Source organism: Cervus canadensis, chromosome 4, assembly GCF_019320065.1.
Source record: "Cervus canadensis isolate Bull #8, Minnesota chromosome 4, ASM1932006v1, whole genome shotgun sequence".
Taxonomy (NCBI): Eukaryota; Metazoa; Chordata; class Mammalia; order Artiodactyla; family Cervidae; genus Cervus; species Cervus canadensis.
Window position 1 is genome coordinate 94,420,105 of NC_057389.1, and position 18,737 is coordinate 94,438,841.

At 51.7% G+C, this 18,737-nt stretch overlaps 3 protein-coding genes across 4 annotated transcripts; 2 read left to right on the top strand and 1 right to left on the bottom strand.

Annotated features, from left to right (window-relative positions):
- The first annotated feature begins 1,704 nt into the window (after positions 1 to 1,704).
- CALR (calreticulin) lies at positions 1,705 to 5,574 on the top strand. The gene is made up of 9 exons (XM_043466864.1): positions 1,705 to 1,877; positions 2,238 to 2,339; positions 2,501 to 2,704; positions 3,153 to 3,247; positions 3,338 to 3,547; positions 3,630 to 3,743; positions 3,825 to 3,968; positions 4,592 to 4,684; positions 4,774 to 5,574. The coding sequence occupies exons 1-9, from the start codon at positions 1,787 to 1,789 to the stop codon at positions 4,972 to 4,974; spliced, it is 1,254 nt and encodes a 417-aa protein (XP_043322799.1). The 5' UTR covers positions 1,705 to 1,786; the 3' UTR covers positions 4,975 to 5,574.
- A 1,677-nt stretch (positions 5,575 to 7,251) lies between these two features.
- On the top strand, positions 7,252 to 13,355 carry RAD23A (RAD23 homolog A, nucleotide excision repair protein). 2 transcript variants are annotated; one of them, XM_043466865.1, is made up of 9 exons: positions 7,252 to 7,453; positions 8,921 to 9,082; positions 9,249 to 9,430; positions 9,569 to 9,624; positions 9,757 to 9,884; positions 10,150 to 10,228; positions 10,341 to 10,474; positions 12,316 to 12,480; positions 12,565 to 13,355. In XM_043466865.1, exons 1-9 carry the CDS (start codon positions 7,382 to 7,384, stop codon positions 12,676 to 12,678), a joined length of 1,092 nt encoding a protein of 363 aa, XP_043322800.1. In that variant the 5' UTR covers positions 7,252 to 7,381; the 3' UTR covers positions 12,679 to 13,355. The 2 variants fall into 2 exon arrangements, with proteins under 2 accessions (XP_043322800.1, XP_043322801.1); XM_043466866.1 differs by having other exon boundaries at positions 10,344 to 10,474.
- Positions 13,356 to 13,862: 507 nt separating this feature from the next.
- On the bottom strand, positions 13,863 to 16,346 carry GADD45GIP1 (GADD45G interacting protein 1). The gene is made up of 2 exons (XM_043466875.1): positions 15,963 to 16,346; positions 13,863 to 14,220 (listed from the first exon to the last, which is right to left on the bottom strand). The coding sequence occupies exons 1-2, from the start codon at positions 16,310 to 16,312 to the stop codon at positions 13,902 to 13,904; spliced, it is 669 nt and encodes a 222-aa protein (XP_043322810.1). The 5' UTR covers positions 16,313 to 16,346; the 3' UTR covers positions 13,863 to 13,901.
- Between the last annotated feature and the right edge of the window lie 2,391 nt (positions 16,347 to 18,737).

Below are 18,737 nucleotides of genomic sequence, written 5' to 3' on the forward strand. Positions count from 1 at the left end.
TCTTTTTTTGCTTTTTTAATTCTAGCAAGAGTCCTTGTCCCTTCCTTCTGTCACATATCAGGTAGTGGTTTTTTTTTTTTTTTTTTTTTTTAACATCAAGTAGGTTTTAAGCCTGTTCTGTGCCTCGTGCTATAGGAGACACTGTGGAATGGTGAGGTGAACAGGACAGGCACAGATTCTACTGTCCAGAAGGAAGCACCAAGCCCGTGTGTCCATGACACATGGTGGGAGAGAGAGAAGGTGTGAAGAACGTCAGTGCAAAGCCTAGTGTGGTCATCCCAGACTTGGTGGGTGTGGGCTTCATCAGCGAGGACCACTTTGGGCTACACGCCATACTGGTTTGGGGAAGGAGTAGAACGCCAACTTCTTCAAAACTCGTCATACCCCCCTTTCCGAGTCCCCACCACTGGAGGGGAAGCACCCCCGCCCCACCCTTTTGCCAGAATCCCCTCCTCTTCAGCAGTTCATTCCCGCTTCCCAAGTCCAGAGCCTATTTGCTCAGTTTGGGAAAGTCCCAGGTCTCCTTCCTCCAGCCTGGGGGTATGGAGCTGGTGTCAGTCACTGCGGTCATGTGCCTGTGGCCTCAGAAGAAGGCTCTAGTCTCAGGGGTCCTGCCCACCTCCCTTGGACCTTATCTTCCTCACCATCTGTCCCTTTTTTTCTCCTCACCAACGGAACCCCCTGCCCTCTCTTATTCAGCCGTTTAATTGCAAAAGCAGGCCGTTTGTGGGAGACCACAAGGCGGCGACCCCTTTCATTTACCGGCTGGGGTGGGGGTGGGAGGGAGCTAAAGGACAAGCTGCAACGAGAGGAACAATACTAGGAGCCACAGCCTATCGTCACATCTTTTGAGCCGTCAGGGCTTCCTTCCCTTTGTCCCAGTACATCCCTAAAAGCTTGGAAAGCATTTCTGCCGGGCAGCAACTGGCCGGGGTCGCACCTCCTGGCCTTTCAAGAGATCCTGTGATTTCAGAGAGGCTGAATGACTTGCCCCAGCTCACACAGAAGCAGTCTGACAGGCTGCCAGGTCACTACGGGGGCCGTACGGAGTAGAGAACAGGCACTCTCCCCGCAGGCCCGCACGGCTCCGGCGCCGGGAGGAATTGAGGAAGTGAAGCCCCAGGGCTCGGTGCCCTCTGCCCCATCTTGGCGGGAGGGGGGCGGAGGGGGGGCGGGGGGGAGGAGGGGAGGACGGGAAGAGGAATGGGAAGAAAGAGAAAGGAAAGGTGGGAATGGTGAGGTTCTCCAAACTCAGAGTAGAAAGACGCTAGGAAAACCTTGTCCACTCATCCCTGTAGAAGGGTTGAGCGGAGTCTAGAATGGAGCCGGACTCTAGTTGCACGGAACACCCCAGCTCGCGCGTGTTCTTTAAACGCCTAGATCCCGAACTCTGCGCGCGGGTGAGGGCGGGGCTGGGCCGAGGTCTGGTCACATGACCTGGCCTGAGGGGCTCGAGGCCCCCACTTCACCGGTGGGCGTCCCCCACAACGCGTGGTCGACCTTCATTGGCCAGTGGTGCGGCCAATAGAAATCGGCCATCTGGGAACCCAGCGTTCCGAGGCACAGCCTAACATGCTGAGCCCAGAAGGGTCCAATGGAAAGGCAGGGCTGTGGCCACAGACCAATGATAAAGTGAGGGAGGCGGGCCAAGAGGCCGGACCAGGCTCGTTTGAGAGCAGGCGGAGTATAAAAGGGCACGGCCGGCGGCGGCGTCCGTCCCCACTGCAGAGCTGCTGCCGGACGAGCGACTTAAAGGGCCCGCGCGCCACCGCCCCCTCGGCCCGCCATGCTGCTACCCGTTCCGCTGCTGCTCGGCCTTCTCGGCCTTGCCGCCGCTGACCCCACCGTTTACTTCAAGGAGCAGTTTCTGGACGGAGGTAACGGCTAGTCCCGCTCGAGATCGTCCTAACGACGCGGCTGGCCCCCCGGCCCATATCTGCGTGTTGCTTGTAATTACTGTTTAGAGGGCCAACACGGTTTCCTTCAGGGACTGGAGCCGCAGGCGAGCCTTCCTTCGGCGTCCCTGGGGAGCGTGGAGGGAGCAGCGGCTTTCCGAGGCGGGAGTTAGGGTTTGCCCGAGGATCTTTTAAGTCACCAGAGATGTCAGACTAGAGGTTGGGGTGGGGACAGTCTGGGGGGAGGGGGGAATCTTCTTCCTTGGTCCCAGCAATTTGTGGCTGGGAGGTTTGGTGGGGGGTTGATCACCGCCGCGCTTACCTGCCTCTTTGGTCGTCTAGACGGGTGGACCGAGCGCTGGATCGAATCCAAACACAAACCGGATTTTGGCAAATTCGTTCTCAGTTCCGGCAAGTTCTATGGTGACCAGGAGAAAGATAAAGGTAAGAACTTAGGAGTAGGTGTTAAGATCCAGGAGGACAGAGTTTCGGTATTCCTAGGAGTAGAGCAGGTGGAGGAAGAGGGGACTGGTCTGTATTTTACATCCTTAGGGTTCCCCGGGGGATTGGTGCTGAGCCCTGATCTGACTATAGTGTCTTGGTAGGTCTGCAGACTAGCCAGGATGCCCGGTTCTATGCTCTGTCGGCGAGATTCGAGCCCTTCAGCAACAAGGGTCAGACGCTGGTGGTGCAGTTCACGGTGAAACACGAGCAGAACATCGACTGTGGGGGCGGCTATGTGAAGCTGTTTCCAGCTGGTTTGGACCAGACAGACATGCACGGAGACTCCGAATACAACATCATGTTTGGTGAGGGGACCCCACCCTAGTGCTGGTTTTTGGTCACTTAGAGGGAGTTTGAAACCCCGAGAGTTCTTTATAGCCCGTGAACGGTGGTCTTGAGAACATAGAAAACACTTAAACGCTTAGACATTTCTTTGACAGGGAAGGTGAGGAAATAGTTCGAAACGACTTACTGCATTTTTATCATCAGTTTAAGACTAATTCGTGCAGTTTTACTGTATAGGCACTTCCTGTTCCTAGTTGTGCAAGTGAAGATACTGAGTTGTGGAGCACTGATTTGTTTTTGCTTTTTTCCCCCAAGTGTCCACCCCCCAGTTCCTTAGAAGCTCTGAATTCTGTTTTTTTTCAGCTTGACAGTCCTGAGTTTAAGAACCAAGTTGTCTTTTTGTAAAGGGGTGGGCAGGGGCTTGTAATGGTGGACAGACTGTACTGACCAGATCTGCTTCTCATCAAGGTCCGGACATCTGTGGCCCCGGTACCAAGAAGGTTCATGTCATCTTCAACTACAAGGGCAAGAATGTGCTGATCAACAAGGATATCCGCTGCAAGGTGTGCATTGGGGGTGGTGACAAATGGCTGTGAGGGGAGGCCTCGATCCCAGGCTGGTGGGCGGGGCCCCTCATCTTCCATTCTCTTCAGGACGATGAATTCACCCACCTGTACACGCTGATTGTGCGGCCTGATAATACCTATGAGGTGAAGATTGACAACAGCCAGGTGGAGTCAGGCTCTTTGGAGGACGATTGGGATTTCTTGCCACCCAAGAAGATAAAGGATCCTGATGCCGATAAGCCTGAAGACTGGGACGATCGCGCCAAGATCGATGACCCCACAGACTCCAAGCCTGAGGTTGGTGCTTGGGTAGGGGCTCCCCATCATGGAGGGTGTGGAGGACAGCTGGGCCTACTCTGACCTCCTAATGTATCCTCAGGACTGGGACAAGCCTGAGCACATTCCTGACCCTGATGCTAAGAAACCCGAGGACTGGGATGAAGAGATGGACGGAGAGTGGGAACCACCTGTTATTCAGAACCCAGAGTACAAGGTGAGCTTGGCACTCTTGAGTAGGGTGGTGCACAATGGGGAAGGCACTGATCTTTGCTCAGCCATCAGTTTACTTCTGCAGGGGGAGTGGAAGCCCAGGCAGATCGACAACCCAGATTACAAGGGCATTTGGATCCACCCAGAGATTGACAACCCTGAGTATTCCCCTGACAGCAACATATATGCCTATGAAAACTTCGCTGTTCTAGGCTTGGATCTTTGGCAGGTGAGACGTGGAGGGAAGAGGTGGCTCCCTTGGGGACCTCAGGTGCTCAGGGTCAACCCAGGAGAAAAGGGGACAAGGGTGGGCAGACTCCAAAATGGTGTGTGCCCCACCGCCCCCAGCCTTTTTAAGAAGTTACTGGTTTGTCATTACCGGGTTCTTACAGCACACGCTTTGGCTTGTACTTAATATGTTCCAGGTACTACTTCCCATGTATCTCTGTGGGAACTAACTCACTTAATTGCACCCCACAGCCTAGAAAGGCAGGTACATAACCCCATTAGAACTTAGCTTCACAGGGACTGAATTTTTGTCCTTTTTGCCAACATACTTTCTGCATCTAGCATGCTGCTTGGCACATAGAATGTACTAGAAAAATAGTTTAAAGAAGAGAATGAGACCCCGTTTTATAGATGAAGAGACTGAGGTGCAAAGAGGTGAAGTCACCAGCTCGAGGTCATATATAGTAAATGGCAGAGCTGGGGTTTGAATCCAGGCAGCCTGTTTTTCAACTGTAATGTTAGACTGTACTATTGTGTAGTGGTTATGTGAGCATGGGCAGGAGACCATTTCAAGGCCAAGGCCAACAGGTATCCCTTCTGACCACCCATTCTGGCCCTATACAGGTCAAGTCTGGCACCATCTTTGACAACTTCCTCATCACCAACGATGAGGCGTATGCTGAGGAGTTTGGCAACGAGACGTGGGGTGTTACAAAGGTGAGACCAAGGTCCAGCCTGGGTTTGGGGGTGGGCAGGGCGGGCAGGGGATTCCAGGCCTGAGGGGTGTGTGTGTGGTTTGTACACAGGCAGCAGAAAAGCAAATGAAGGACAAGCAGGATGAAGAACAGAGGCTAAAGGAAGAGGAGGAGGAGAAGAAAGGCAAGGAGGAGGAAGAGGCAGACAAAGATGATGACGAGGACAAGGATGAGGATGAGGAGGATGAAGATGAGAAGGAAGAGGAGGAAGAAGAAGATGCTGCCGCTGGCCAGGCCAAGGATGAGCTGTAGGGGCCACCTCTGCTTCCAGGGCTGGACTGAGGCCTGAGCGCTCCTGCCGCAGAGCCGGCCGCGCCAAATAATGTCTCTATGAGACTGGAGAACTTTCATTTTTTTCCAGGCGGGTTCCAATTTGGGGTGGATTTTGTTTTTGGCTCCCCCCTCCCCCCCTTTTAAAATTTATTTTTCTTTTTTTTTTACTGGCATTTTGTCTCTGATTCTCCTATAGCCCTCACCCCTGGCCTTCATCTGTCCTGATTGACATCTTTGCTTTCTTCTGTCTCCTTCACTCCAGATCCCTAAGTTCCCTTCCAGCTTGGGGACTAAGGGTGGGATGTGGTGTGGAGGAGAAGCCCCAGGCCCAAAGTTCCATCTGTTCTCCTTCCTGGATCCCAGAGGGTGGGGTAGGAGAAGAGGGTGGCATCCCCAGCACCCCCCCCCCAGCACTGAGGAAGAACGAGGCTCCTAAGGCCTTAGCTCTGATCCCTTCCCCTTTCTCCCTGCCCCCAGGACTGGGCCACTTTTGAGTGGGGCGGTGGGTTCTAGCTCAGCTCATGCTGAGAATGTAAGAGCTACAAACAAAATTTCTATTAAATTAAGTTTTGTGTCTTCCTCCTGTGTCTCCTGGGAGAGGTAATTGTTTAGTGAGATTTGTTTTTTAGCCACTAGAATTGTTGGCTGAATGTCCCCATAAGGTTACAGGAGCCCTTGTTTACCTCCAGAGCCTCAGGTGAATGAGAAAGAGTAACCATTTCCAGTGCCATTACAAATACACACCACTTACTAGCTCGTGGAGTCTTTTCATCAAACTGGTGAGTTTTGGTTCTAGTATCAGTTGAGTTTGAGACATTTAGGAAGAGGTGGGGTTTGAACCCACACCTTAGCCACCAATTCATGTGAACTCTTAAGACATTGAACTGCATACACATCTCTTGCTGATAAAGGAGCAAGACTACAACAGCTATTAGTTTTAAACACATTTTCTGATTACTAGCCAGTGTTAAAAGCTATTAATTCCTTTTATAGTCAAGGAAATAGGTTCAGAGATGTTCTATACCCCAGTGGCCTTCAGTGGCCAAGTCAGGGTTTGAACCTCTTGAAGGGAAAGAGGTGGCCCCAAGGGGAGGGAGTGAAAGTGTCAGAAGAGCCTGTGGGCCTGTAAGGTTGGCATAGGCCCACTTTGTTGCGCCCCACAAGGCTGCCATTAATGTGCAGTGGATGGTTGGGAACTGATGTCCCTTATCTGCAGGAGAGAGGGAAGAAAGAATTCCTTCACCCTGGTGTCAGCTAGGCTTGTGAAAGCTTACTAGCACAGGATATGCTGTGAAGGAAGAAGCTGCAGGACTTGGTAATAGTTGGGTAAGGAATGAGGTGGCAGGCCCCGGCCTGGTGTTTTCTCAGATGTGAATGGTAAGAAGAGCTGGTTAGGTGGCAGGTAATGGTCAGTTCAGGATAGGGGTAGGTGGAAAGTCCACCCACTAAATAGAAGATAAGTACATCACCTCCATCCTGTCTGCCAAAGCACCTTCAGCTTTGGCTAACCAACTCTTCCACTCCTTGTTCCATGGGTAGGACTCCTTCGAGTGTCTTGGGGCCTAGCCCCACCCTTCTGGGAGGCCTCCAGAATTGGTATATCCGGTGTCAGTTTAAGGAGAGAACTGTGTGTTCAGTGTAGGGAAACTGAACGTTACATTTTCCTCAAGTACTCAGATGGAGTACTTGATGGAGTCAGATGGAGATAGTTGGGTGAACAAAGTGATCAGGGGGAGGAGCAGTAGACAGGTAGGGAGACCCAAGAGCTAGAACTGTTAAAATTCATTCCAAAAATCCAGCTTTTCCCTTAGGATTAATGAGGCCACAGAATGGCCTTGTGTCCCCACTTCCGTGGCAAATTTCCGTGTTTAACTGTTGGTGACCTTTCAAGTATCCTTTCTAGTTCTTTCAGGGCTTGATAGGCTTCCTGTCAGGTGGTCAGACCAGAGTAAGTCTCATTTGGAACGAGCAAAAAGACATGAAGATTTTGTGGAAGAAATGAAAATTTAGCAAGTACATTGCTTGTTAAACGTCAACAAACTCATGGGCGTGAAACTGGGGGTCTCGGAGCCATTTTGTGGCCTATGACGTCACCACTAACGGGCATGGCGTCACTCGCAGGAAACCTCTTGATGGTAGAGCAAGAAGTCCCCCCCCCCTCACGGAATAGAATTCAGTCTGCGCATGCTTTGCTCGAGGCTGCGCTCGTGCGCATGCCCACGATGGCCAAGGGGGCGCGCTCAGGTCACGTGTTGTGGTGGTCGGCGCGCGCACTGCCTGCCCCGGAAGCTGTCGGCGTGCGGCGCGGCTGGGCGCTAAGATGGCGGCGGCGTGAGTTGCATGTCGTGTGAGGATTCCGGGGCCGCCGTGTCGCTCGGGTCCCACCATGGCCGTCACGATCACGCTTAAAACACTGCAGCAGCAGACCTTCAAGATCCGCATGGAGCCTGATGAGACGGTGCGAGCCAGGCCGGAGCTCCGGAGCGGGAGCGACGGGTGCAGCGGGTGGGGTGGGGGCGGGGAGGCCGGGATCCCGACGAGAGAGGCGGGGAAGACGGCGCAGGGTCGCGCCCTGCCCATTCTCCCCACGGGCCTGACTTTCCCAGATACCCTGATGATTCCCGGCTCTGCCCCTGGTGGCTCGGGCAGCGCTCTTGGGTCGATCTCCAGGCGAGGCCCCACCTCCGGGGCGCCCGCCAGGTCCTGGCTCTAATGTCAGCGCCCTCGCGGGGCGCTGGATCCGCAGGCTCAGATTCCCGGCCGGGCTGCTTTCTCTGGAATGGGTCCTCCGAGTTCCTACCTTTGTAGGCTTTTCCTCGGGACCTTGGTGGCCAAATCTGGGAGTAGTGATCAGGAGATGCCGGGTGATGACAGCAACTATGATGATGATGATAATAAACGGTCTGAGTTTCAGTGGTCCGTGTTTGTTTTTCACCAGTCGCTGAGCGTTTTCATGATGTTTTACTAATTCTGCAAAGTAGGCTTGTCATTTGGGCACTCTTGAGTGTCCTCACTTAACAGATGTGGAAACTTGGAGCTTGAAGAACTTTGCTATAGTCGCATATGCATACAGCAAGGCGTGGCGGAGCTGATTTCAATTCGGATTTGCCTCAAGTGAGAGCCCACAGTCTAAACATGATGCTGTGTTTTTGGCCAGAAAGAGACTTAGGACCTAAAAAACGTGTATTTGGCACTTTTTGCACAATTTCCCCCATGAGGGAGATATTGAAGTTCATTTTTTGTAAAAAGGAAACAAACTCAGATTTTTTGACCAACCCAGCTGTTTGGGCAAGTTAGGTAATCTCTGTGCCTCTATTTTTCTCAAATATAAAATAAGGATATGGAACTTGCTTCTTGGTGCACTGGCTGAGGCTGCACTTTCAATGCAGGGGGCCTGGGTTCAATCCGTGGTCAGGAAACCAGATCTCATGTGCCAAAACGAAGATCCTATGCAGCCAAATAAACAGCTTTTAAAAAATGCAAAATGAGGCTCATGGTTAACTATTCCACTCAGTTACTACAAGTCATTAAACCTGTGACGTATACATTTATAACAGCACTATCAACTTAGGATTCTCTCAGTAAACACCACTGTCGGCAACCTTAGGTCTCCCCTTTATATTGATTTGCGTTTCATCATGTTTACATCATTTGAAATATGTATTAGTTTTTTTATTCTCCCACGTGAGTGTCCTCTATGAGAACAGGGACTAATGTTGAGTCTTTGTGCTCTGTCATCTGTACCTAAAACTGCACCTGGCACGTATTAAATGTTCAGTAAATATTTCGTTGAATGGTACAATGGTTTAGTATGCTTGATTATGAAGCTTAGCTATTCGGCCATCAGGGCTTGCAGCCTGCCCACTAACTAGAAGGGAAGAGAGAATCTGGGGGGTTTGCGATGATCATTTACCCTTTCCTCCAGGTGAAGGTGCTAAAAGAGAAGATAGAAGCTGAGAAGGGTCGTGATGCTTTTCCCGTGGCTGGACAGAAACTCATCTATGCTGGCAAGATCCTGAGTGATGATGTCCCCATCAGGGACTATCGCATCGACGAGAAGAACTTCGTGGTCGTCATGGTGACCAAGGTGGGTGATGTCTGCTGTTTGGGAGGATGGGTGGATTGGCTGGGGAGCTGGCAAACAGCCTGTGCCCAAGAGAGATTAGCCATGGACAGGGCGGGGCGGAGCTGTGGAGGGATGTCGGGGCTAGATAGGGGTACTGATGCCTGCTCCCTTTTTCTGGGTGTCACAGGCCAAAACCAGCCCAGGCACCTCAGTACCCTCAGAGGCCTCACCCACTGCCACCCCGGAGTCTTCCACATCCTTCCCGTCGGCCCCTGCCTCAGGCATGTCCCACCCCCCACCTTCTGCCAGAGAAGACAAAAGCCCGTCGGAGGAATCTGCCCCCACGACGTCCCCGGAGTCTGTGTCAGGGTAAGGCAGGGAGCCGCAGCCGCAGTTTGGGCCCTGTCTTCCCTGCCCCTTTCAGCTCCCACGGTCGTGGTTCCACACACCTGGGGGAGGGCAGGCCGCCAGAAGCCAGGGTCCGATTTCTCTCTCTTGAATTTGCAGCTCTGTTCCCTCTTCAGGTAGCAGCGGGCGAGAGGAAGACGCGGCCTCCACGCTAGGTGGGTGGGTGGTCCCCCAATTGAAAATGGCTGGATGCCGCGGGCATCAGCTGGCCTCCTGTGGGCATGGGAGGGCTGGGAAGCTGCCCTTTCTTCTCCTCGGTGACCTGGCCTTTGCTGCTCCATCCACAGTGACGGGCTCTGAGTATGAGACAATGCTGACGGAGATCATGTCCATGGGCTACGAGCGAGAGCGGGTCGTGGCTGCCCTGAGAGCCAGCTACAACAACCCCCACCGAGCCGTGGAGTATCTGCTCACGGTGAGGTGGGGCTGCTGCCTCCTGGGGAGTTCTCAAGGGAGCATGCGGACTTTGGTGCTCTGAAGGGTGGTCAAAATCTGTCCCCCAAAACCTTTGGGTTAGGGTTCTAGCCAGGAAAGAACTCCTGCAGGAGCCGGGACGAGAGCGGTGGGGTGGGCCTGGGGGGGGCAGAGCGGAGGCCTCCTGTGTCTCCCACCAGGGCTGAGTGTGCAGGAGGGGAGGCAGTGGGCAGTCTGTGCTTGGAACTAAACAGGACACCTGACAGGGAATTCCTGGGAGCCCCGAGCCAGAACATGGTTCTGTCCAGGAGAGCCAAGTTTCAGAGCAGCCGTCCACAGAAGCAGGTGAGTGATTGGGAGGTGTGCACGTGGGGTGCCTGCTGTCCTGACTCATCCCACCCACCCCGTCCTTCTGGGAGCCCAGGGGGTGTCTGACCACACCCCTTCCCCCTGCCAGCAGGAGAGAACCCCTTGGAATTTCTGCGAGACCAGCCTCATTTCCAGAACATGCGGCAGGTGATTCAGCAGAACCCTGCGCTGCTGCCAGCCCTGCTCCAGCAGCTGGGCCAGGAGAACCCCCAGCTCTTACAGGTACAGGCCTGGGGGCAGAGGGAGTCGGTGCAGGCCCCATCTCCCTTACCCTGTGGGTACCACAGCCCCCAGAGAGAGAGCCCAGCCCAGCGTGGTGGATAGGCATGACTGACACCATAGTCTCCTGCTGTTCCTTGTGACTTGACGACCTCCATGGTTTCACGTGATGCTCCCAACCACCTGTGAGGTGTAGGTGCTGTTGTCACACTCCCACAGAGGAAGGCGCCAGAGGTTTGGAGCAGCCTGGCAACTGGTGGAGTGTGTGTCTGCCTCCAGCCTCTGGGGCCTGCACTCTAACTTGGCTCCACATTTAGCTGTTGCTTCATAAACGCCCATTGGGTTGCAGGACTGCTGTGCCCTAGTTGGTTTTGACACCTGCGAGCTCAGCAAAGCTCCATCCTGCCCTTGAAGGTTCTGAGGCAGAGGAGCAGTGGCCCCTGAGTGTGACAGGGTCCTCTGGGTTCTCTGTGAAGCCTACCTCTCCTGATTCAGGCATCTGCTGCTTCTACCCCAGACATTTCAATCTCCTTTGCTGCCTCCTGCTCACCTCCTCCAGATGCTGGAAGGCCTGGGCTGCCCATCTTCATTCTTTATGTGCTGTCAATCCTGGGGCCTTTAACCTGTGTATGTGTGTGTGAGTCATTCAGTTATGTCGGACTCTTTGCAGTCCTATGGACTGTAGCCCACCAGGCTCCTCCATTCATGGGATTCTCTCAACAAGAATACTGGAGTGGGTTACCATGTCCTTCTCCAGGGGATCTTCCCGATCCAGGGATTGAACCTGGGTTTCTCATATTGCAGGCAAGTTCTTTACTATCTGAGCCACCAGGGAACGCCCTCCCCCCCGGCCCCCCCTTAAATTTGTATGATCAGCGTGGACCCTCTGAATGCCATGTTCTCCATGACTGACTTGATGCCTCCATGAAAATGCTTTCTACATATCCAAGACCAGAACAGATTCTCCCAGTCTTCCTTAACCCTGCCAGGACCAACCTGGGCTTGCTTGAGCCCCAGGCACTGGGGGCCTGCTGGGCTTATCCCCAACCTGTCCTGTTTGCTCTGCCTCCAGAACATTCAGCCCAGCCCTGCACTCCACCTCTGTGGCTGCCACCTCATCTTCTACTGGGTCCCCAGGCGGCCACTATCCAGGCCTCTGCTTCCGCACTTTGCCTGTGGTTATTCTCCACCAGAATCCAGATTCCTGAAAAAGCACTTTTTCCTTTGATGTGAAAATTGTCAAGTGTACATAAAAATAGGGGCATATCAAAACCCCCAAGATGTGCAACACCCAGATGAATTCATCTTTTTAAAAAGTACACAGATGTCTTTTCTTAGTTGATTCTCACCACCGTGGTGTCCTGTCACGCTAGAAGGCACTAGAAGAAAGCAGTTTAGACTTTGCCTCCCTCTCTGATCTCCTCTTCTGCTTCCTCCTTCCCTTTCTTGTTTATAGTTTTGCCACATGGATTTATTTGTTTCTGGAGTTTTCCAAATACACTCCTATCCCTGGGTCTTTGCACTTGCTGTTGGCTCTATGTGGAAAGAAACTTTCTTCTCCATTCTGTGGATCACAGGCCCCTCCCTCCTGGCTTAAAGTGTCTTTCTCAGCCCAAGGTCTACTCTGATGTATGGCAGGGTCAGTATTTACATTGTAAATAATAGTTAACTTATTTGCTTGCTAGCTCCTCTAGGACAGGGCCCGTGTCCACCACTGTGTGGCTGTTTGGCCAGAGTAGGTACCCTGTAAATGTTTGCTGAATGAGTGAAAAGGGCTGTGATAGGGACCTGGGGGAGGGGGGACAAAGGCTATGGATCACCCTTCTCTCCTCTGTCTTCTATAGCAAATCAGCCGGCACCAGGAGCAGTTCATCCAGATGTTGAATGAGCCCCCAGGGGAGCTGGTGGACATCTCAGACGTGGAGGGCGAGGTGGGCGCCATAGGTGAGGAGGCCCCACAGATGAACTACATCCAGGTGACGCCACAGGAGAAAGAAGCTATAGAGAGGGTAAGAGGCCTGGCCAAGAGGGCTGTGACCTCGTGGGTGGGCAGGGCCCTCACCTCTTGCTTATACCTGCCCATCTTCCCACAGTTGAAGGCCCTGGGCTTCCCAGAGAGCCTGGTGATCCAGGCCTACTTCGCTTGTGAAAAAAATGAGAACTTGGCTGCCAACTTCCTCCTGAGTCAGAACTTTGATGACGAGTGATGCTGGGAGGCCAGGCTGCCCACCGCCCCCTCCTCCCCCACCCTCCCACCCCCTCTCCACAAAAGTTTTATAAAAGAAAAAAATATATATATATATTCATGTTTATTTAAGAAGTGGAAAAAAAAATCAAAAGCTAAAAAAAAAGAAACTCCGACCCAACTTCCCACTCTCCTAAAGTGGCCCCTCATTCCCATCTTGGCCTGAAAAGACCTGGGCCAGACAGCTGTCCCCCCTCCCCACCCCCCACCCCAGCCCAGCCTGCTCCAAGGAGCTGGCAGAACTGGAGGTGACAGATGGGCCCCTCTTGGCCTGTGTCCCAGCTCCCTGCAGCCAGATGGAGAGGCGGCTGCTTGCTTCCCCACCCCCCCAGAGAGCCCCCGAGACCTCCCCCGCCCTCTTCCAGGGTGAGGGGAAGCTGGAGCTCCAAACTTTTGATCCTCCATTGGAGTGTCACATCTTTCCGTCTGGGGTGAACGCTCAAGAGGCCCAAGGACTCCTCCGTGGTCTGGCCTGGGCTTCCATCCTGCATCCCTTTGCTGGGGGGGAAGGTCTGGTTTGTCCTGCTTGGGGAGGGGGAAACATCAGAGTCGCTCTGGAGTTTGAGGCTAGCCCCCCACCCCAGAAGAGAACTGTTGTCTCTGATAAAGGTTTTGAAGTGAATAAAGTTTTAAAAGCTAGTCCTGTGGTTCATCCCTACTGGGGCTTCCCATTCCAGCTGGTCTAGGTCTAGGGGATAGTTGGTCACAGGAGATGGGGGAATGCCATGAAGGGGCAGAGGGGTCTGTCTGCCTCTGTAGATTGTGGCTCCCAGTGTACCCTGCCCCCCACCACCAAGCTGTGTTATTCCCAGGCAGTGGGCCCCAGCCTTGGAAGGGCTGCTGCTCTCTCCACCCCCCCATCATCACCACAGTCTGTTTTGGCTACACTTCCCCCCTGGTAATTGGCTAATTACTGGAGATTAATGTTGGTAAACAGAAGCCTTCTTCTCCTGTGCCATCTGCTCCTCCATTATTTCCCCATTGTGCCCCCCCTTTTATTCCCCCTGAAGCCCCAGAGTTGGTCGGCATGGTCTTGAGTCCCCTGAGTGAGCAGAGCCAGGGAAGGGTGGGGGATTCCCTGGCTCCAGGTGTTGGGGAAGGAACCAATGTGCCCAGGGAGGGGTGTGATAAGAGAGAACATAGCTCTTCAGGGGTGGGGCAAGTTTTATTGGGAAAGAACCCAGCTCAGGAGTCGGGTGTTTCAGAGTCTGCTGGATCCTGGGCCACAGCAGCGGCCATTGCAGCAGCTCGTGCCTCCTTCTTCTTTCTTTGTTTCTCCTCCTTGAGGCGCTTGCGATGCTGCTTCTCCAAGTCCTGCAGCAGCTCCTGGAAGCGGGCACTCCTCGGGTCCACGTGGTATCCCAGGCGTTCCTGGGCCTCCGCCTGCAGCCGGGCCCTCCGCTCCTTGTCTGCTTGCTCCTTCTCCCTGCGTGCCTGCTGCTGCCGCCGCCAGTTCTCAATCATCTGTGGCATCTTGGCCATGCACTCTTCAATGAGCTGCTCCCTGCCGGTGAAGGAGGGTGGTTGATGAGGGCAAGCCCCACCCAGCCAGAGCGGTACCCATCCACCCACCCCCAAGCTTTTGCCCACATCCTGCCTCTTCCAGCTCCCCTATATTTTGAGATGAAAGATTGGGAAGGCTTATGGTGGTCTTTAAAATGGTCAAGAAAAGTCCTTGACAAGTGAAGCAAGAGGCAGGAGAGAGAAACTAGTATGTGTGAAAGTGACAGTGTTAGTCACTCAGTTGTGTCTTACTCTTTAAGACCCTGTGGACTATAGCTGCCAGGCTCCTCTATCCATGGAATTCTCCAGGCAAGAATACTGGAGTGAGTAGCCATTCTCTTCTCCAGGGGATCTTCCCAACCCAGGGATCAAACCCCGGTCTCCTGCATTGCAGATTCTTTACCATCTGAACCACCAGGGAAATAAATATGTATTTAACCTTGAGTAAGCCCCAGTCACTCCAGGAGCAGACCCCAAGTCAACCCAACATTTCCCTGAGCTGTCTCCTGAGCACTCCAAGTGCCGCGTGTTATTCCCATAGCACATTCCTTCATCCTACAGACATCAGTGAGTACCCACTCTATGCCAGGCCCACTTCTAGATACAGGAATGGAGGCAAGAAATTAATCTGACCTTTCCCTCCAATAGGAGGTAGGTGTGAGTCACTGTTCCATTTTAAGGATTAGAAACATGAAACTGAAAGCCCCATGGTAGGATTAGCCAGCTGGGATAACTGGGTTTATTTGACGTAGGTTCACATCCCAGCTCTTCGTTCACTGGGTGACTGGACAAGTGACTTCGCCCTCCTCGGCCTCAGTTTACTCTCAAATAAGGGTGATTCCCTCTTCCTCTTAGAGCTGCTGTGAGGACAAGAACAGTAAACACCAGGAACACACTTGCCTGCCTTTGGCTGCCCCCTCTCTTCAGTAAGTGGCACAATCAATATCTTTGCTCTTGCTTCCATTCTTCCCTCTAAATCCTTCAAACCTGCCTCCCAAGTGGGATCTGTACCCTTGATCCCATGCTCCGTCCCCTCTCACACCTCCCCAGCCACACTATGTCCAGGCTGTTTCTTAAAGCACATACCTACCTCAGGGCCTTTGCACCGGCTGTTCCCTTTACCAAGAACACTTTCCCTAAGATCTTTCCATGGCTACCGCTGATCATTCATCTCTCTGAGTCGCTCAGTCATGTCCGACTCTTCGCGACCCCATGGACTCATACGGTCCATGGAATTCTCCAGGCCAGAATACAGGAGTGGGTAGCCTTTCCCTGCTCCAGGGGATCTTCCCAACCCAGGGATCGAACCTAGGTCTCCTGCATTGCAGGTGGATTCTTGACCAGCTGAGCCACAAGGGAAACCCAACAGGTCTCTGCTTAAACATTTTAAATGTCAAGTTCTCAGAGAAGCCTGAGGCCTACCAAGGCGAAGTCGCCCTCAGGCGTGCACGCTCCACCCATTTTTATCTTCCTAATGACTCTGGGTCACCATCTGAAATTCATTTTGTTCCCCACTATGCCCTCAGCACCCGGGACATGGCTTTGCGCACAGTAGGCGCTAGGTAAAGATTTGTTGACGGATGACTAAATGAACTTAGCCAGAAGTCTTTTTGTATCTAGGTGAGCGTGCACGTAAATACTGCACGCAAACCCCGCGATAAACCGCCCAATGGAGTAAGCACTGTTGACGCACAGCTCACCATCGGCCCGCAGCCCCGCTCCCGCCCGACCGCACGCACGCACCTGGCTTGTCGCTTCTGCTCTTCGGCCAGCTGCTGCACCCGCAGCGATTCCTGCATGACCGCCAGGCTCGGGTACCATTCTCGCTCCTCAGCCTCCAGCTTGAGCAGCTGTTCCCGCGACGGCCACAGAGAACCGGGGTCAACCCCGGAGGCGGCGCCATGCCGCGCGAACTGCTTAGCTGCGTAGCGCGGCCCCAGCTGCCAGCGCGGGGTCAGTGGGTCATCCGGGTCGGGCCACCAGGGGTCCCGTGAGCGGCGCGGAGGCGGCGGTGCTCGGTAACCGCGGGAGCCCGGGCCCAGGGTCGTCACCCACCCGAGCAGGCAGCGAAACTGCCGCATGGGCGCAGCCATCTTGGCCGTGCGAGGTCCTCGGGAGCAGGCCGGGGCTGGCCGAGGCGCTGCCTGCGCGTGAGGTGCTTTGGGGGCCGGGAGGAGGCAAGGAGCTTCTTGGCTGCCTCAGTTACGCGCAGGGAGTAGAGGGGGGTAGTCTTATTTTTTACACATCTTTAAGTATAATTATAAAATTTCCTGTAGCAGTTAATTTATTAAAATCGTATTTAAATTTTTTCTTAGTTTTTTGTTCATATTTAAAATTTAATTTTATATGTTAAAAATAGCATTTATTTTAAATATTAACATTTAAATGTTTTAAATTTAAACTATCATTTAAATATTTATTTAAAACACTGAAATATTTTTATTTTAAATTCAATCTACGTATTATTTTATATTTTAAATCTATGCAACATATTTAATTTTTTTTTAATCCAGGCAAGAATATTGGAGTGGATTGCCATTTCTTCCTCCAGGGGATCTTCCTGACCCAGGGATCGAACCAGTGTCTTCTACGTCTCCTGCATTGTAGGAAGATTCTTCACCCGCTGAGCCAAGGGGGAAGCAACTCCTGACTACTTTCTAGGTCCATGGGCTTCGGTAGTTGCTGCTTGCTGGCTCACTACTTGTGGTAAAGGGACTCTGTTGCCCTTCAGCATTGGAATCATTGGTACCAGGGAACAAACCGTGTCCCGTGTTGGCAGACGATTTCTTACTCACAGCACCACCACGGAAGTCCTAAATATTTAAATTTTATATAAACACTTATTTAAACATTGTTCACAACATTAACTTTTTATATTATGCTTTTTCATTTGATTTTAATATCTTTATTTAAATTTTAATTTTGAATAATTACTTAAAAGTTTCCTTAACATTTATTTAAATGTTTACATTTTGGGGCCTTCCCTGGTGCCTCAGATGGTAAACAATCTGCCTGCAATGCAGGAGACCTAGGTTGGATCCCTGGGTGGGGAAGATACCCTGGAAAAGAGAATGGCTACCCATTCTAGTATTGTTGCCTGGAGAATTCCATGGACAGAGGAGCCTAGTGGGCTATAGTCCATGGGGTTGCAAAGAGTTGGACATGACTGAGGGACTAACACTAATATTCCTATCTAAAACACTTGAATTTGAAAGTAAATATTTATGATATTCATAGAGAAATTTTACTTTACATCGTATTGTAAATATTTAGTTACTTTATACCTTGTAAGTTTTTGTATGTTAAAACATTTAAAACATTCAATCCTGGTGTAGAAACTAAATACTATTTTTGAAAAAGGATTTCTACCTTAAAAAGAAAGGAAATTCTGACCTATGCTACAGCATGGATGAAATTGAAAGCCATTATAGTGAGTGAAATAAGGCAGTCAGAAAAGGACATAAGTTGTATGATCTCACTTATATGAGGTCCTTAGAGGAGTCAGATTCATAGAGTCACCAAGTAGGAGGGTGCCTGGGAGGGGCAGGGAACTGGGGAATGGGAGTTACTGCTCAGTAGGTACAGTGGATTTGTACTGTATTGAGTATAGGTGCTCAATAGGTACAGAATTTCTGTTTGGGATGATGGAAAGTTCTGGAGATGGGTGGTGATGGCGGTTTCACAACGTCGTGAATGTGCTTAATGCCACTGAACAGTACACTTGAAAATGGTTAAAATGTAAATTTTATGTTGTGTATATTTTAGTATTAAAAATGCCAAAAAAAAAAAAAAAAATGCCGTTTGCCCAGTGAGCCAGGGAGCCTGGACAAGAATGTTCATAGTTCATAGCAGTACTATCTATCATATATATTAATCTCAAGCTGAAAACAATTCGCACCTGAGTCCATCTGCTGTTGAGTGGATCCCTGAATATTGATGTTTCAGCCGACAGAATACCACACAGCACTCACAGCTGCTCACTGCCTTGTGGATGATTCTCATCAACATCTTATGCAACAAAGGAAGTGGGACCCGAATGATTCTGTTTCATAAAGGAATGTTTTTGATTGTGTAAGGGCTTCCCCAGTGGCTCAGTGGTAAAGAATTCACCTGCCAAGGCAGGAGACTTGGGTTCAATCCCTGGGTCAAGAAGCTGCCCTGAAGGAGGAACTGGCAACCCACTCCAGTATTCTTGCCTGGAGAACCCCCATGACAGAGGAGCCTGGTGGGCTACAGTCCAAGGGCTCTTTTAGTCTGACATGACTTAGCAACTCAACAACAGAAACAAAGTTTACACAAATTGTCCTTTTCTTTTTTTTTTTTTTTTGTCCTTTTCATATAAAGTTGAAAAATCCTAGTGTTATGGATGCACTCTTTAAGAGGTAAAAGATAAAGAAAAGCCAAACAGTGACCATTCTGGAAGTCAGGATGGTACACCTCTGGTGGGGATGAGGAGGCAGCTGGGTGGTGGTCACGTGGCAGATGTGGGAGGGGTTTGCTTCGTAACAGATTACTGAG

Excerpts from the sequence above, each read along its gene's own strand:
- CALR (XM_043466864.1), top strand. The coding sequence starts at position 1,787 with ATGCTGCTACCCGTTCCGCTGCTGCTCGGCCTTCTCGGCCTTGCCGCC. Across the intron at positions 3,548-3,629 it reads CCACAGACTCCAAGCCTGAG|GACTGGGACAAGCCTGAGCA; the intron begins GTTGGTGCTTGG and ends ATGTATCCTCAG. Across the intron at positions 3,969-4,591 it reads TAGGCTTGGATCTTTGGCAG|GTCAAGTCTGGCACCATCTT; the intron begins GTGAGACGTGGA and ends GGCCCTATACAG.
- RAD23A (XM_043466865.1), top strand. The coding sequence starts at position 7,382 with ATGGCCGTCACGATCACGCTTAAAACACTGCAGCAGCAGACCTTCAAG. Across the intron at positions 9,625-9,756 it reads AGACGCGGCCTCCACGCTAG|TGACGGGCTCTGAGTATGAG; the intron begins GTGGGTGGGTGG and ends CTCCATCCACAG. Across the intron at positions 12,481-12,564 it reads AGAAAGAAGCTATAGAGAGG|TTGAAGGCCCTGGGCTTCCC; the intron begins GTAAGAGGCCTG and ends ATCTTCCCACAG.
- GADD45GIP1 (XM_043466875.1), bottom strand. The coding sequence starts at position 16,312 with ATGGCTGCGCCCATGCGGCAGTTTCGCTGCCTGCTCGGGTGGGTGACG. Across the intron at positions 14,221-15,962 it reads GAGCAGAAGCGACAAGCCAG|GGAGCAGCTCATTGAAGAGT; the intron begins GTGCGTGCGTGC and ends CTTCACCGGCAG.